At 38.3% G+C, this 16,189-nt stretch overlaps 1 protein-coding gene across 8 annotated transcripts in view; it reads right to left on the bottom strand.

The window, feature by feature from the left end:
* The window catches only part of ctnnd1 (catenin (cadherin-associated protein), delta 1), a 141,191-nt gene that overhangs the window by 16,034 nt on the left and 108,968 nt on the right, over nucleotides 1-16,189 (bottom strand). For 7 of the 8 annotated variants that reach the window (XM_062026750.1, XM_062026757.1, XM_062026751.1 and 4 more), the window contains 8 exons: nucleotides 10,858-10,975; nucleotides 10,604-10,760; nucleotides 10,156-10,173; nucleotides 9,081-9,146; nucleotides 8,804-8,931; nucleotides 8,415-8,565; nucleotides 3,962-4,157; nucleotides 3,662-3,855 (listed from right to left, as the gene is read on the bottom strand). In XM_062026750.1, coding sequence (XP_061882734.1) covers nucleotides 3,662-3,855; nucleotides 3,962-4,157; nucleotides 8,415-8,565; nucleotides 8,804-8,931; nucleotides 9,081-9,146; nucleotides 10,156-10,173; nucleotides 10,604-10,760; nucleotides 10,858-10,975 — 1,028 coding nt within the window. The remainder of the gene's footprint in view (nucleotides 1-3,661; nucleotides 3,856-3,961; nucleotides 4,158-8,414; nucleotides 8,566-8,803; nucleotides 8,932-9,080; nucleotides 9,147-10,155; nucleotides 10,174-10,603; nucleotides 10,761-10,857; nucleotides 10,976-16,189) is intronic. The other variant, XM_062026753.1, reaches the window with a different exon arrangement.

The raw sequence follows: 16,189 nt of genomic DNA, 5'->3' as shown, positions 1-16,189 counted from the left end.
GCACTCTCAAGTCTGGACTTTATTACTTATTTGAATACAGTACAATGCTGTATATTTTGTTAAAAGAAGTACCGTATTTTCCAGTTGGTAGGCTGCTACACTCACTGCGCTCACTCCAGAATTAATTTTTGTTTAGTGCAAGTGTCGTTATCTCTACTCTTCATCCATAGCATTTCTACTTGTATGGTTTTTTCATACATCACTCCAAGAGAGGTTTGTAAGTTTTAAGATATACTGTAACTAAAAAAAAATCATACTTACCGTCACTAAACCGTCATGTGTTATAGTAGTGTTTTCATGCATATTTGCATGTGCTATCGTAATGTAATTAAGCTAGCGTCGTTAGAAACAATAAAGGTATGTACATAAAAATTTACAAAATCATCCTGTGTAAATAACTTATTTTGCGGCTAATATGTAAAAATAACTTTTCTTCTTAAATTTAGTGGGTGGGGCTTATATACCGTTGTGCTCTGTAGTATGGAAAATACAGCAATTTATTTTAAGAGTGAAGATTTAAAGGGCTCATACTACGATGTTTTTCTACATTTAAAACACTTCCTTGTGGTGTATATAACATGTAATGGTGGTTGTTCGGTCAAATTTTTTGCATAGATTATGCTTTACAGACCGTTTTCAAGCTGCTTATTCATCTTCTCTTCAGTATGCGCCCCTGTGTGGGCGGTCTTATTTACATGGCTCCACTTTGACAGCGTCTTCTCCCTGTCATCCATGTTGTAGTTTTTAGAGCTTCCATTGCGTGTCTACTGACAGATATAAGTTCAAACTATACGGTACTTTGTATTAGAAATGGCAACGGCATAAGATGCATGTGCATGTACGAGTCACTCTGCCCTACAACAAGAAGATAGAGTAAAAGAAGGAGCTTATTGACGACAGCGTCGTACTACAATGGCTGACTCTCACAAAACACTTTGAGGAAATTTCTACCACATATGGAGAAATCCACAGACGTCACACTATGAAAAACGTCACAAGTGGGGCAAATTTCAAACGCTCGTAGGGAGGAAGCATGAAGAAAGGCAAGATTGCTTTATAAATATCCCTGCCATGCCTCCATGGTTTGATTTCAAATTTCCAGGACTTATGCAGATCTCAAATACACAAAAACAGGTACAAATTGGTAAGAAAAGTTGGTTTTGCATAGTAAGTCCCCTTAAAGTTCGCATTTTATTGATCTCTATGTTGGAGTTTAGCTGCATGCAATTATTTGCTGTATTTATGTTTACGAGAGTATTTTATTCAAGACAGAAGTATTGCCTCCCGGAGAAAGCTCTTAATTTAGTTTTGTCATGTCGCCTCTAAGTTGTGGCACTGATTGTCTCCTTCAAACTACCGGTACTGATTTTTGATCAAATAAAAGTGAAAATGTCTTAATTATCTCTGTCATTAGTATTTGTTTCTTTAAATTGTAAGGGGAAAAACGTAAATCAATTATTTAGTGAAAAAATCTGGGATAACATTTTTAGAACATATTATCCAGGGATAGTGTCACCTCACATTGTTTTCCAGTGGTGCGCAGCTGCGTATGTCCACTTGATATCGGTTTCAGAAACGAAGAGCTGGGTAATATCAGCACATCATATGCAGGTAAAAAAAAACTATATTGCTTGGATTTTAATGACCTTACGTCCGGCTTAGGTCCAGCTCATTAAATATCTGTGGTGGTCAAGCCAGCGTCTGTTCTCAATGACTGTTCATTTAGTCTTTCTCTGAAAAAAAATGCCCCTTAGCTTGTGTTGTTTTTGGCTGTTCGAACCATTGAAATCGTAAAAAGGATAAATATCTCTTCTGAGTTCCTCAAGAGGTAATCAAGAAGTGCAGAAGAGTGCAAGACTTTACGAAAGACAACGACAAAATTACTATTTCTTAAAGGTTTGTTTGATATATTTTTAATATACTTTACTCGCTTAGTATTCCCATTCAAGTATTATATTAATGTTATTTGTATTTACATTTTTAACAAACAGAAACCAGAAAGTCAGAGTCAATGATACATTGTCAAGAAAGGTCCTTCTTTGTCTCCTCTATTATTTATTTTGTACACAAATGTGTCAGAGTACATATGTCAACAAGACAAAAATCAAATATTGTGATGATTCAGTAATAGTTTGTTAAATGGATATGCAGTCACGGGTGTCGGGTGCTAGTTTGTTTACAAACCCTGTTTCCATATGAGTTGGGAAATTGTGTTAGATGTAAATATAAACGGAATACAATTTTTTGCAAATCATTTTCAACCCATATTCAGTTGAATATGCTACAAGACAACATATTTGATGTTCAAACTGATAAACATTTTTTTTTTTTTGCAAATAATCATTAACTTTAGAATTTGATGCCAGCAACACGTGACAAAGAAGTTGGGAAAGGTGGCAATGAATACTGATAAAGTTGAGGAATGCTCATCAAACACTTATTTGGAACATCCCACAGGTGAACAGGCAAATTGGGAACAGGTGGGTGCCATGATTGGGTATAAAAGTAGATTCCATGAAATGCTCAGTCATTCACAAACAAGGATGGGGCGACGGTCACCACTTTGTCAACAAATGTGTGAGCAAATTGTTGAACAGTTTAAGAAAAACCTTTCTCAACCAGCTATTTCCCAACTTATATGGAAACAGGGTTTGTACATGGACGCAAGACGCAAAGTTGAATCATGAAATGCAACCTTATTCGAGTAAATACAATGCATAATTATCCGAGAGAGTCTTGATACCAATTTCTTTGACCCAGACCCACACAAAGAAGTTGTAGACCCCCATTCTTTTCCAGGTTTTCATCTGTTTTGTCGTGTAGCACAAGATAGTTCAATATGTCTGGGAACTCTACCGACATATAATAATAATAGATTAGATTTATATCTCGCTTATCTAGACACTCAAAGCGCTTCACAGAGAAGTGAGAACCCATCATTCATTCACATGCTGGTGGTGGTAAGGTACTTTCATAGCTACAGCTGCCCTGGGGTAGACTGACGGAAGCGTGGCTGCCAGTTCGCGCCTACAGCACCTCCGACCACCACCTATCATTCATCATTCATTCACCAGTGTGAGCGGCACTGGGGGCAAGGGTGAAGTGTCCTGCCCAAGGACACAACGGCAGCGATTTGGATGTCAAGAGGCAGGGAGCGAACCTGCAACCCTCAGGTTTCTGGCACGGCTGCTCTACCCACCACACCATGCCGCCCCAGATCTTTGATATCCTTGATATCACTCCGCAAATCTTTTTTGATAAAGAATAGGGGTCTATTCCATTGCATAGTTAGATTTTTTTGCTCATATCTGCTTTTTGCAGGAATATCTAGGCACCTTGCGTACTCAATATAGTTTGCTCGCTGCTTGATGCACATCAGCCATCTTGCCTTGGTTGACGACCGCTTTTTTTCACTTCCGGGAAGAAGTCACATGTTGGAATACAATCAACTGAGCATCAAATGAGGAGTGTGACTTTATGTATGAGTGCAAGAGAGGATATAGCGTTTGAATGAATAGAACTAGATACAAGTATATAAGTTGCATGTAAGATTATGAACAGGCTTTTTGTTTTTTTTTACAAATAAATTGTACTTTTGCACGGACATAAATGGTCCTTCTGAAGACAAGAGCACCAAGCTAGCGGCCCTTTGCTATCTGACCTTTATCTATGAGCGGCAGAGTGCTGTCTTCATATCCTCCGTTGGCCCTGGTGTTGTTGCTGGGAGGATTTAGGCTGACCATGAAGTCAGTTTTCTTCCATCCATCCTTCTCTAACGTGCGCCGCAGCTCCTTGTAGCCCCACACAGTCTGCAATATTAGACCAGCCCCGCGCACTTCCCTCTCAGAACGATTACTAGTGGGGGATTACACAAGCGTGAGAGAAAAACGGGGACTTAAAAGACTGCAAAGAAATATTGACAAGATTTAAATCTATGCTACAGTTCAGTGAAGATCCTTACCCGTCCTTGTTGATGAGGACTAGCCTCTCGATTCCTTGCGAGGCTCTGAGAGTCTTTACTGCTTCCACACTTGAGCCAAGCACCTCTTGGAGCGTGCTCAACACCGACACCACTGTTGCCTCCGATAGCGCTCGCACAGGCTGACTCTGACCTCCACCAGGCAGGTTGGCCACTAAATTGGGCACTGCATGTTTGCCTGAAAACGCACAAGTATGTGAATTGGACAGCAATCAAATGCTTAATACTACTTTGTATTATCAAAATGTTTGAGTTTCTACCGGAATGAATGGCTCACTCTGTTTCCCATACATTTATTTATTTGTGGCGGAATGGCTGGTTCTTTACCCACAAGGATCAGCTCATGGCTCAGTGTTGTTGACCTCGCAACTTTGTTGCCAATTTAATGACTATCAGTTACTAATACAATCGTACCTCAAATGTGTGTGCTCCACCCAACTTCCAAGTGTTTTAAGATATGAGCTGTCTCTTGGCTAACTGTTATACTTTTAGTTGCGAGAGTATTTCTAGTCGGCAAAGCGATTGTCAGTATGGACCCCGTAGGACCCTCACAAAACTTTTGGTTCTACTCACTAGCAATAGCTTGTGGATGGGGATCAATATACCTTTGTTTTACAGCCATTGGAACAGCGAAATTGAGTGTTAAGAACAGTATTGGGAAAAATAATAGACAATATTTATTGAATGAAAGCAAAAAATTATCAAAAATATGAGTGTATGTATAAATATGTGTGTAGTCAACTTGGCCATAAAAATATGGAAAAGCTGCTGTAGCGTGTTTGACGGACAAACAACTTGAAGGAGATATTATAGAAGTCTACTGTACTATGTAAATATTATACATTATTATTACATTACTGCATACGATTATTGTAATTGATGATACTATATTTTAATGTATTTATTTTCTTACAATATTTATTATCTAAAAGTTAGTTTTTTTTAAAAAAAAAACATGTCACATGTTAAAACATGTTAAAATGTATGTATATTCATTGCAATGGGCATTGAGATATGAGTGTTTTTTAATGTGTTTGTATTAATTGGAGGTGGGAATCTTTGGGCACCCCACGATTCGATTAAGATTCAATTAAAAATTGATTATTGATGCATCTTTAATTTATGTATATTGATGCAGTTTATTTTCGTTTCACTAAATAAGCGTATATCATATGCAACTTTTAAAAACAGTGCATTTGTAATAAGAAACAGTTAAATTATAGGTGCAATCCATCTACAATTATTAAATTAATGGAAATGTGTGCAAAACTGGAACATAAGTGCCCTGTAAAAAAGAAGCTGGTCGGATCTCTCGGTGAGGTGGCTCGCTGCATTCAGCCAAATTTTAGAACTGTCTGCATTACTTAATTTACAATAAATAAATTGATTATCAACGTTTACTAATCGATTAACGCATCAATGCTGTCAAATAGTATTTATTAATCAGATTAATCACAAAGTTGATTATTCATGATAATGATTATTTGACAAATTATTTTGTGTACTGTGTTGTTGTAATTGCACAGCGGAGAGATGGGTATGTCAGTTCCATGTTCTGTCTCTTAGATCTGTTGTGGATTGACAACACCATTTCAAAAAAGTGACTGGCAAAATGTTCTGGGGCCTCATGTATTAATAAGACTTGAATGGATTTCCTACTAAAAATTGGTGTACGTTTAAATCCAGAAAACGTTGAAAGCACAAACAAATTCAGATGTATTAAAAAGTGTGCGCACGCATTAATTCAAGCACATTTATTTTGTACATCCTAATCAGCGTGAACTTGGGCGTACATGTTGGACTAGCTCGCACTCCGTGTTCACGCCCAGCTAGGGCGGGCTGTATACCGCTATTATAGTTAATACTTTAATATTATAGTTAATATTTTTTATTTTTTTTATTTTATTAAAAGCGGTACATATTTGAGACAATAATGCCATATCTCCTGATGCGCCTTTGTTACAGCCGTTTGCGCTTCTCTGCGCCTAACAGGCAAAGCACAGGGCATCTTCTTTGGCTCACCCCCACCCCTGGGGTGCATGAGGAGGCTTCTCTGACACTCAATGACATAATGCGCTGGGGATCAAACTTATTTTAAAAATTTCTTGACTCCCGAGTGATGCGATGCTTTGGTCAGCAACTGCATTTGGATTTTGGTGAGTGACTACAGCTTTATTTAAACATACACCAATTTGCTTGAGAACCTATACCTCTCCCTGTAGCGACTTTATCACGAATCTCATCTGTTTATGTTGTAAATTTAGTTTACAGCAGCTAACGAAAGCTCTTCCCTGTTGCTCGCTCGGTGTGTCAAATGTTTAGCTACAACTCGGTTTAGAAGTGCCTCTCCCCACAGCCTGTGCGGACTAAGCTACTGTATATATACTGTATAGCTACTGGGTGGCTGAAAAGTAGTTTTAAAATTACCAGCCAGCGGATTTCACCGCGGTAAGTAGAAGCTATCCCTGCGCACAAGCTTGAGGCTATAAACCTAACATTCATGAACAAAATGAAAGAAAATTGCTTTGACATAGTATCGGCTAACTAATTACTTTATAAGAATAAACACATTACGTTACTACTTACAACAAAAATAATCTGAGTACTCTCAACACTGGTTATCTAGCCTCAAAACACTTAGGCAACCTTAAGCACTTTACACGTTTAGGATACCGGTATATACCGTATGCCGCCATTTGGACTAAAAATACAGCGGTATCAGTTTTGGTCCATAATGCTCAGCCCTATCCGCGCATCCATTTAAATACGTAAATCATATTTAAATTAGCCATGTGCATGAGGTAATGAGGCACAAAGATAATGAGCAAGAAGGCAAAAAAGAAGAATTTCACTGACAATAGCTTGGAGATGCTTCTTACTAAAACAGGGAAAGTGTGTGGTTTAGTATTTCACACGTTACGCACAGGTTTTTAACATGCATATAGTTTCCACACAGAGACAATGAGAGGCTTGTTTAAAATATATTAATCTAAACTAAATTAAATTAAAATGTTTTCTGTTGACATATACAGATTATCATATATGATGACAAACAATGTGCGTGCAGTCGATAACTCTAATTACATTAGAAAAAACGTCTGTTACTTGTTACAAACTACGCTTTAATTTCGGCCTATTCAGCTGCCCTGTACGGGAACTTAATATAAAGTGCATTTACAAAGTATTCACAGTTGCTTTACATTTTCCACATGTTGTTATGTTATAGCCCGGACTAAATAAATAAATAAAGTAATGTTGCCCTCAAAATTCTACAGACAATACCCTATAGTGACAATTTGAAGTTTTTATTTTTTATTTTTGTAAATTAAAAAAAAAATACAAAATCACATGTACGTAAGTACCGTATTCACAGCCTTTGCTCAATACTTTGTTGATGCACCTTTGGCAGCAATTACAGCCTCAAGTCTTTTTTAATACAACGCCAAAAGCTTGGCACACCTATCTTTGGGCAGTTTTGCCCATTCTTCTTTGCATCACCTCTAGAGCTCCATTACGTTGGATGGGAAGCGTTGTTTTTCATCCAGGATGTGTCTGTACACTGCCCTTTTCACTCTGATGGAGCTTGAGAGGTGCTGCAAGGAAGAATAGGCAAAGAGGAATGGGCGAAACTGCCCAAAATGAGGTGTGCCAAGCTTGAGGTATCCTATTTAAAAAGACTCAAGGTTGGAATTTCTGCCAAAAGTGCAGCAACAAAGTATTGACTAAAGGCTGTGAACACATATGAACATGTGATATTTTTTCAATTTCTTATTTGCAAAATTATGGGAAAAAATAATTTACACATTGTCATTATGGGGTATTGTCTGTAGAATATTTAGGGAAAAAAATAACTCAGTCCATTTTGGACTCAGGCTGTAACATAACAAAAATGTGGAAAAAGTGAAGCACTGTGAATACTTTCCGAATGCACTGTACATGGCTAACATGCTGATAATTTAATGGGTTTTTGCACAACTTTTCCTATTCTTTTATATAAATTTGCGTAATTTCACACACGGGGGGTGTTAATTGTTCATATGTCGCTGATGTACGCGTCAATCAATCTGAGGAGTAATTGTTTGACATTTCTTTATTTAAACAGTTGCCCAGCATCACCTCTGAGTATCGCCAAAATATCCACAGCATGTAGAATTGTGCGTTCGACAGCCATGAAGCACCGCACAATTCCATTGAGTTCTCTCTTGACACTTCTCAACTTTACCGTGAGCAACACTACACTACGTTTTTGTACATGAGGCCCCCGGTCTTTTTCTGACACTTTTGGCAACTTCAACATGGAAGCACGAATCACCTGGGGCCAATTACGCAACTTAGACGATGCCTTGTCATTTAACCCTGCCACCAACGCCACAGATAGATTTATGTTGTAAACACTACCTATTCAAACATAGCTGTAGGCAGTCACAAGCCTCACCAAGTAGGTCTTTGTTACGAGCATCAATCGCCAGGTTGCGGAGGGCCCCAGACATGGCTCGTACAACTCTGTCATTGTCATGGCCCAGTAGCTCCGTCATCATGGGTAGGCCTTTCTCCTGGCGCAGCAGGGCACGGATGTATCTGCCATACTACACAAACAAAGAGTGATACAGGTTTGAATATATTGCTAGCAAAATGTGCACACAATCTTGGATATAAAAAAACGACATGTGAAATCTGTCAAGGTCCACATTGGTAAAATGTGTAAGTGGAAGCATGTTTCACTTCAGAAATGAGGCAATAGCTTCTTTTGAGTCCGTGTGAATGTTGAAATAGGATTTGCTGTAGTTAAATTATATAGGGCGATCATGCAAAGGGGTTCCTTACTGTCCAGCGTCCAGCAGAAAGATTCTGTACAGCTCCAGCTGAGGCCTCCAGCACTGTGGGGTTCTTAGACTCCTTCAACAGAGAAGTATAGATGCGGACCACCTCTGGCTGGAACAACAGCTCGTAGCCTACAAGGGAGAACAGGAGGAACACAGGTGGAACAGCAGGTAAAGATGTTGGAGAAGTTTAGAAGAAGAGCGAGCAAACATATATGCGTGTTAGGTGAAGGTATACGAGAAGGCGTAAGCCGTTACAATGTTGATTAGACTCCAGCTACCTTTAGCAGGTGTGGTCCTCTTTGGAATGTCTATAGTGTCGGCAGCTGTGTCTTCATCTTTCTTTCCTGGAACAGACATTAAAAGTTACAGATTGAGGAACATTAAATAAACTTAACATGCTGGGCTTGTGGCCAACCTTTTCTGTTAGTACACTACCGTTCAAAAGTTTGGGGTCACCCTAACAATGTTGTGGAATAGCCTTCATTTCTAAGAACAAGAATAGACTGTCGAGTTTAAGATGAAAGTTCTCTTTTTCTGGCCATTTTGAGCGTTTAATTGACCCCAAATGTGATGCTCCAGAAACTCAATCTGCTCAAAGGAAGGTCAGTTTTGTAGCTTCTGTAACGAGCTAAACTGTTTTCAGATGTGTGAACATGATTGCACAAGGGTTTTCTAATCATCAATTAGCCTTCTGAGTCAATGAGCAAACACATTGTACCATTAGAACACTGGAGTGATAGTTGCTGGAAATGGGCCTCTATACACCTATGTAGATATTGCACCAAAAACCAGACATTTGCAGCTAGAATCGTCATTTACCACATTAGCAATGAATAGAGTGTATTTCTTTAAAGTTAAGACTAGTTTAAAGTTATCTTCATGGAAAAGTACAGTGCTTTTCCTTAAAAAATAAGGACATTTCAATGTGACCCCAAACTTTTGAACGGTAGTGTAAATTGATAATGCAATCATTTGGATGTTAGTACGAAGACAGCGGTCCAGCCTGTTAGCTCAAATACTACTACTACTACTACTATCACGGGACCATTCCACTGAATCTGTGCCATGTGCATCCGCAGGAAAGAAAATGTATAAATGCATGTTAAAGAATTGGAAAATGTTATGTAAATATAATTTTAGGATTAATTCATACACCGGAAACAAATAGCATTTGTTGCTTTCCAAAAAGTGTCTTTGGGTACCTTTTAAAAAGCTATGTAAAATAATTTTTATATACAGCTATATAAACAAACAAACATGAATGCTGGTTTATTTTGAGAGGTGCAAGCAAATGGCACTGATTCTGGGGAAAGGTTATTTTACTGCCAGCATAACACGCAGTAAAGAGCTTACCTTTAGAAAACCACTCATCTGTAGCCCAGCGCCAAAAAGCAAAGACAAAAGTAGAAGATCAGAGGAGACAGAAAAAGGAGTGAGAATCAGAAAGCATTTCAGCCACATGAAAAAGAGAAACATAACTGAAGCAACCAGTTGGCACCTGTTTGAATCCCAACACCACCAAGAATCAGCAGGAGCAATGGAAGGACACATTTTTCAGATAGTTTATAGAAACATGATGATAATGTAATATCAAGGTATGTATAGCTTGCGGATAAACAACTGTACTCCTCTAAATGTGAAATGTAATAGAACAGGCTAAATGCAGCTGGACGGGATGAGCTTCTCACATTCTCAACATTCCAGTGCTAAATCGTAGTTTCGTTTGAGTGTGTCCTTGTAAGCTAATAGTCAACGGAGTTGTTCAACTGTGCACATGGATTTTTTTATATGAGGAACACACCTTTACTCTTTCGGGCGCTGAAACAACCGGCCTTTTGGCTGGACGAGGCAGGGCCCTGGTTGACAGGTGCTGCTTCCTGGTAGCGCTCACAGCCAGGGATTTCGCGATGAACGTGAAAGGATAGGTTTCTCAGCAGACACACACTGTTCTCTATCAGCTGTAAAGAAAGGAATGCTTTAAAAAAAAAAAAAAAGCAACAACACTCCAAATACACCAAAATTGCATATTCCAGATATGAATTTAGTTATACATGCCTTATTGTCCACATCTTTACAGTCAATTTGGGATTGGACAATGTACATGAGGGAATCCACCAATCCAGTGCACTCTCTCAGCTTTCGCCGCGCTTCACTTCGCTCTGAACTCACATTTCTTCAATGGAGTAGAAGGTTGAAAGGAGCAGAAACACATAAGCATCATCAAGTTAAATGAAGCAGGGAAACTGAAGGAATCATTTTTAAATACTACAATTAGAATGCTTAAAACACCCCCCCGCCGAATTACTTCAAAAAATAAACCGCAAAAAACGGGAAAGAAAACTCATAGTATTACACATTTATTTTTTGTGCTGGCATGTGTTTATATCTATTTGTGTTGGCCCACCATAACAGTTTTTAATATACTCAACAGATATCTATAGCACATCATCAGTATTTCTGATACATTCAGTTATTCATGGTGGCCCGCAAAAAATACATTTAGTACTACGTGTTCATCCTTGCTCATGAACATGTTGTAAACATGTATGTATTACATGTTGGCTGTAGAGCAGGGATGTTAAACATGCGACCCGCGGGCTTGATCAGGCCCACAAGCTGAGTTTGCGGAGTGCAAAAATGAGCTGCATTTTAAATGAAAGAAACTGCTGTTCTCAATGTGTCCACTGGATGTTGCAATAGCAATACTGGTAGGCAAGCAAATGGTTTATACTGGGGTGAGCAAGCAAGAGGTACATAATAAAGCGAAGCTGCGGCTCCTCCCCCTCGACCCAACGTGAGACATGCGTTTTTTGGCACCCTCATTTCCAAAAAACACCTTTTTAAAATTTTTTTTTCTATTTCATTTTTATTTATCTCCTTCATTGATGTGCATTTTTGATCAATAGACAATTAAACTTTCGCAACAAAACACATATTTACACACCTATGCTTGAGAAGGAACAGGATGAAGAAAATCGTATATTTCCTGCCCCCTTCAACATACCGGTAATAAGTAGTTAATGGATAGCCCAGAGTCACAAGCATACAAACCAAACAAATACATCCAAATATAATGAAAACAAACAAAAACACACAAAAAAACAACAAGTGCAAAACTTCATGAAGTACTAACCGAACCAAAAAAAAATATATACACCTCACGGGATGATACAAAACAAATACAAAACTAAACAAAAAATAAGTAAGATAATAAATATAAAGCAAAATGTAAACACTTACAGCTGTCCATATGATCTTATTGTTCTGTCTTTATATATTTTGTTCAATTGGAATATATTTCTACAATCTTTTATCTCACTGTAAAGAGAATTCCATAGTTTAACCCCCACCACTGACATACACACTTGTTTTAAAGTTGTCCTTGAATACTGATGTTTGAAATGACCTTTTCTTCTATGCTCTTCATTCTCAGCAGTGATGACAAACGTTTTTTGTAAATAAAGCATGGACTATAGCACTTTGCTTCCTCCTCGCTATCTACTCTGTATATCTTTATGTTCTCCAATACTCTCTGCCAATTTGGGTCCAACATTCACAAAAAAAAAAAATTTAATCCATTCGCCACTTCATTCATGTTTTTATCATCTTATTTTCCTCATTGATAAAATGGCTTGGTGGGTTTGAAGGCCCCGATATTTTTCCTATTACCTTGTTCAGAATATTCCACGTTCCTTTGATATTGTTTTTATTTTTTTCTAGTAAATTATTATAATATTCTTTTTTAGCTTGTCTCATTATTGTTATCAACTTGTTTTTGTAAACCTTATATTTCGTTTCAGCATCTTTGTTCTTACTTTTATGAAGTCTCTATAAAGTTTGTTTTTCTTTTTACAAGCATTCTGTAGTCCCTTTATGATCCAAGGCTTTTTATTGTAGCTGTCTCTTTGTTTCCATACATTCGGACAATGCTTTTTATACAATAATACATACCGTATTTTTCGGACTATAAGTCGCAGTTTTTTTCATAGTTTGGCCGGGATTGCAACTTATACTCAGGAGCGACTTATGTGTGAAATTATTAACACATTACCGTAAAATATCAAATAATATTATTTAGTTAATTCACGTAAGAGACTAGACGTATAAGATTTCATCGGATTTAGGGATTAGGAGTGACAGATTGTTTGGTAAACGTATAGCATGTTCTATATGTTATAGTTATTTGAATGACTCTTACCATAATATGTTACGTTAACATACCAGGCACGTTCTCAGTTGGTTATTTATGCGTCATATAACGTACACTTATTCAGCCTGTTGTTCACTATTCTTTATTTATTTTAAATTGCTTTTCAAATGTCTATTCTTGGTGTTGGGTTTTATCAAATAAATGTCCCCAAAAAATGTGATTTATACTCCAGTGCGACTTATACCGTATTTTCCGCACTAAAAGGCGCACCTAAAAACCACAAATTTTCTCAAAAGCTGACAGTGCGCCTTATAATCCGGTGCGCCTTATATATGGATTAATATTAATAGATAGATAGTACTTTATTGATTCCTTCAGGAGAGTTCCCTCAGGAAAATTAAAATATTCATTTTCATAAAGTTTAGGTCTCGCAGCTACGGTAAACAGCCGCCATCTTTTTTCCCCGTAGAAGAAGAAGCATGCGGTGCATGCTGGGATATGTGACGTTTCATTTCCATTTGTGTGTTTATGTAAAGACCCCAAAATGGCTCCTATTAAGTGTGTTGTCTGTCTAATTATAAATATTGCAGACGAGGCGTGTTGGCTGAGTTCTCAACGTTTATTCACAGCGTGCTCATAACCACATTCTAACTGCCGGCATGGCGACCTACCGTGCATGCTCGTCACTCCCGTTGCATGCTGGGTAGTGTAGTTGTTATATTCCCTAGCTCATGACATCACATTAAGAGACACGCTTACGCGCTTAATTCAATACTCGCCGTCATTCCGGGTGGATTGACAAAAGAACTTCAGCCGCTAGATATTGGTGTCAACAGGGCATTTGAAACTAGACTGCTAACTGCGTGGGAACAGTGGATGACAGAAGGCGAACACACGTTCACCAAGACGGAGACGGCTCCTGACGACATACGCCACTACCTGCCAGTGGATTGTAAATGCCTGGGCTGATTCAGTCCCAACTGTGGTCGGAGCATTCAGGACGGCAGGAATTGTCACTGAACTGCTGGACACTGACTCGATTAATGACGACTTTGACGAGACGGAGCCAGCTATTTTGGATGCCGTATTAGCCCAACTGTTTCATTCGGACACTGAAGAAGAAGAATTCGAGGGATTCGTGGATGAGGAATAACTTCATAAAGTGAGCTTTACATGTTTATTTTGTGTGTTGTGTTGTGTGACATTAACGTTTGAGCAACGTTGAGTTATTGATATATTGTTATTGCTCTGCACTATTTCGAGTGCTACTATATTGTGATAGCGCTAACGTTTGATTTATGTAACACAAGTAAGTCAGCTGTTTATTAATTTTGGGAGTGAACAGAGTTGTCAGAACGCTGGTTTGTAATCTATTAATAAAGTTTGACTGACCTATCTGACTGTTTTGTTGACATAGGTGCGCCTTATAATCCAGTGCGCCTTATACATGAACATTTTGAAATATGCCATTCATTGAAGGTGCGCCGTATAATCCGGTGCGCCTTATAGTGCGGAAAATACTTTATATGTTTTTTTCCTTCTTTATTATGCATTTTCGGCCGGTGTGACTTATACTCCGGAGCGATTTATACTCCGAAAAATACGGTATATATTAAGAAAAGCTCATATGCAGCATTTGCCTCTCCCAAATACACCTCATTCCAGTCTGCTTCAAATAAGTCCATCCTAAACTTATGTATTGCTTCTTCAGTCCTTTTCCTTACATACCTATGGGTTTTCTCCTCCCTCTTTCTATACATTTGACAGTCATAAGTAAGAAACACGGGTAAGTGGTCACTTATATAATTAATTACTAGTCCACTTTTTATATTATGTTCTATGACATTTATGAAGATGTGATCGATTAACGTTGCACAATTTGTCGTTATTCTACTGGGTTTGGTGATCAATATACCACATCCAAGAAGTTTCTTGTTGATTTATTTCTGGGTGAGCTTAGCAGGTCTATGTTATAGTCGCCACACATGACAAATGTTTTCTTTTCCTTTACCTCACACAATAATTCTTCCAGACTATAATTAAATGCTTCTACCTTAGACCCAGGTGTCCTATATAAACACGTAACAATAACATTTCTCTTCTTTTCTATGTCTACCTCCACAGTTACACATTCAAATAAATCGTCGATTGTCACTGTCATACATTCAACAGGTCTGCATTTCAAGTCACAGTCAACAAACAGGGTTCTTCTTTCTTCTACTACTGTGATACAACTCATACCCGTCAATGGAGAAATCGATACCTCTGTCTTTATCGATCCATGTTTCAGGAAGTGCTATTATTTTGAATTTGCCATTTAGAGTCTTCAAATATCCGTCAATCTTTGAGAAATTTGCATATAAACTTCTACAATTGAAATGTATTACAGAAAATATATTATCTAAACTAACATTATCATTAAATTGTTCCTAGTAGTCACAAGTAGCATTGATTGAGTTGAACAGATGGTTTTCTGGGTCAACATCATATTCAAAGTCTTATAATTTATAGTCCGTGTACTCAGCTCTTGAAAACGATTGATTCTCAGTTGTCTCACCTTCTCGCCGCGTAGCCTTCTCCGACTCCAGCAAAGGATGAGCCATGTCAGTCATAAGCCTAACAGTTCTCATCTATATTGATCCAAGTCGCAGAGCTCTCGAATCGTGACAACTTTGGCTTCTTCAGATGTTCCATTTAGCCGAATCATGATTTTGCAGTTCCGTGTCCATGTTGCTTGTATCTTGTTTTCTTTTCTGAGGATGCATGCTTGTCTTGCAATGTCGGCGTTCTTCTTTGTAAGATGTTCATTGATGTAAACCCCAGTTCCCTTCAGCTTCCTTCCCTGCCGTAGTAACTCAGTTTTATGTTTTCGATTCACAAACCGGATCACAATGGCTATGTTGGTTCTGCTGTCCTTCCTCGGGATAGTATGGCACGCCGAAATGCTGCCACTTTGAAGAGTCATGTTCTTACTTGTGAAGAAGTTAATTACTTGCTGTTCAAGTGTCTCAAGTTCGTCTGCCGGGGCTTCGGCGTCCTTGTCAGCGTCCCTGCCGCGAGCCCCGGCCACTCTTGCATATGTTCGATGTTTGGTTTCCAGTCCGCTTATAATCAAATCGTCCATTCTGGTGTACTGTTCAAATTCGTAAATTCTTGTTTCGAGGTCGACAATTTTCTTGTCTTTCTCCCTGATGATGTTTTTCAGCATTTTGATTTCGGTCAACAACTCCATGAGTG

This window comes from Entelurus aequoreus, linkage group LG18 (assembly GCF_033978785.1).
Source record: "Entelurus aequoreus isolate RoL-2023_Sb linkage group LG18, RoL_Eaeq_v1.1, whole genome shotgun sequence".
Classification (NCBI taxonomy): domain Eukaryota; kingdom Metazoa; phylum Chordata; class Actinopteri; order Syngnathiformes; family Syngnathidae; genus Entelurus; species Entelurus aequoreus.
Note: the sequence above shows the minus strand (reverse complement) of the source record. Positions and strands in the feature narration are given on the sequence as shown.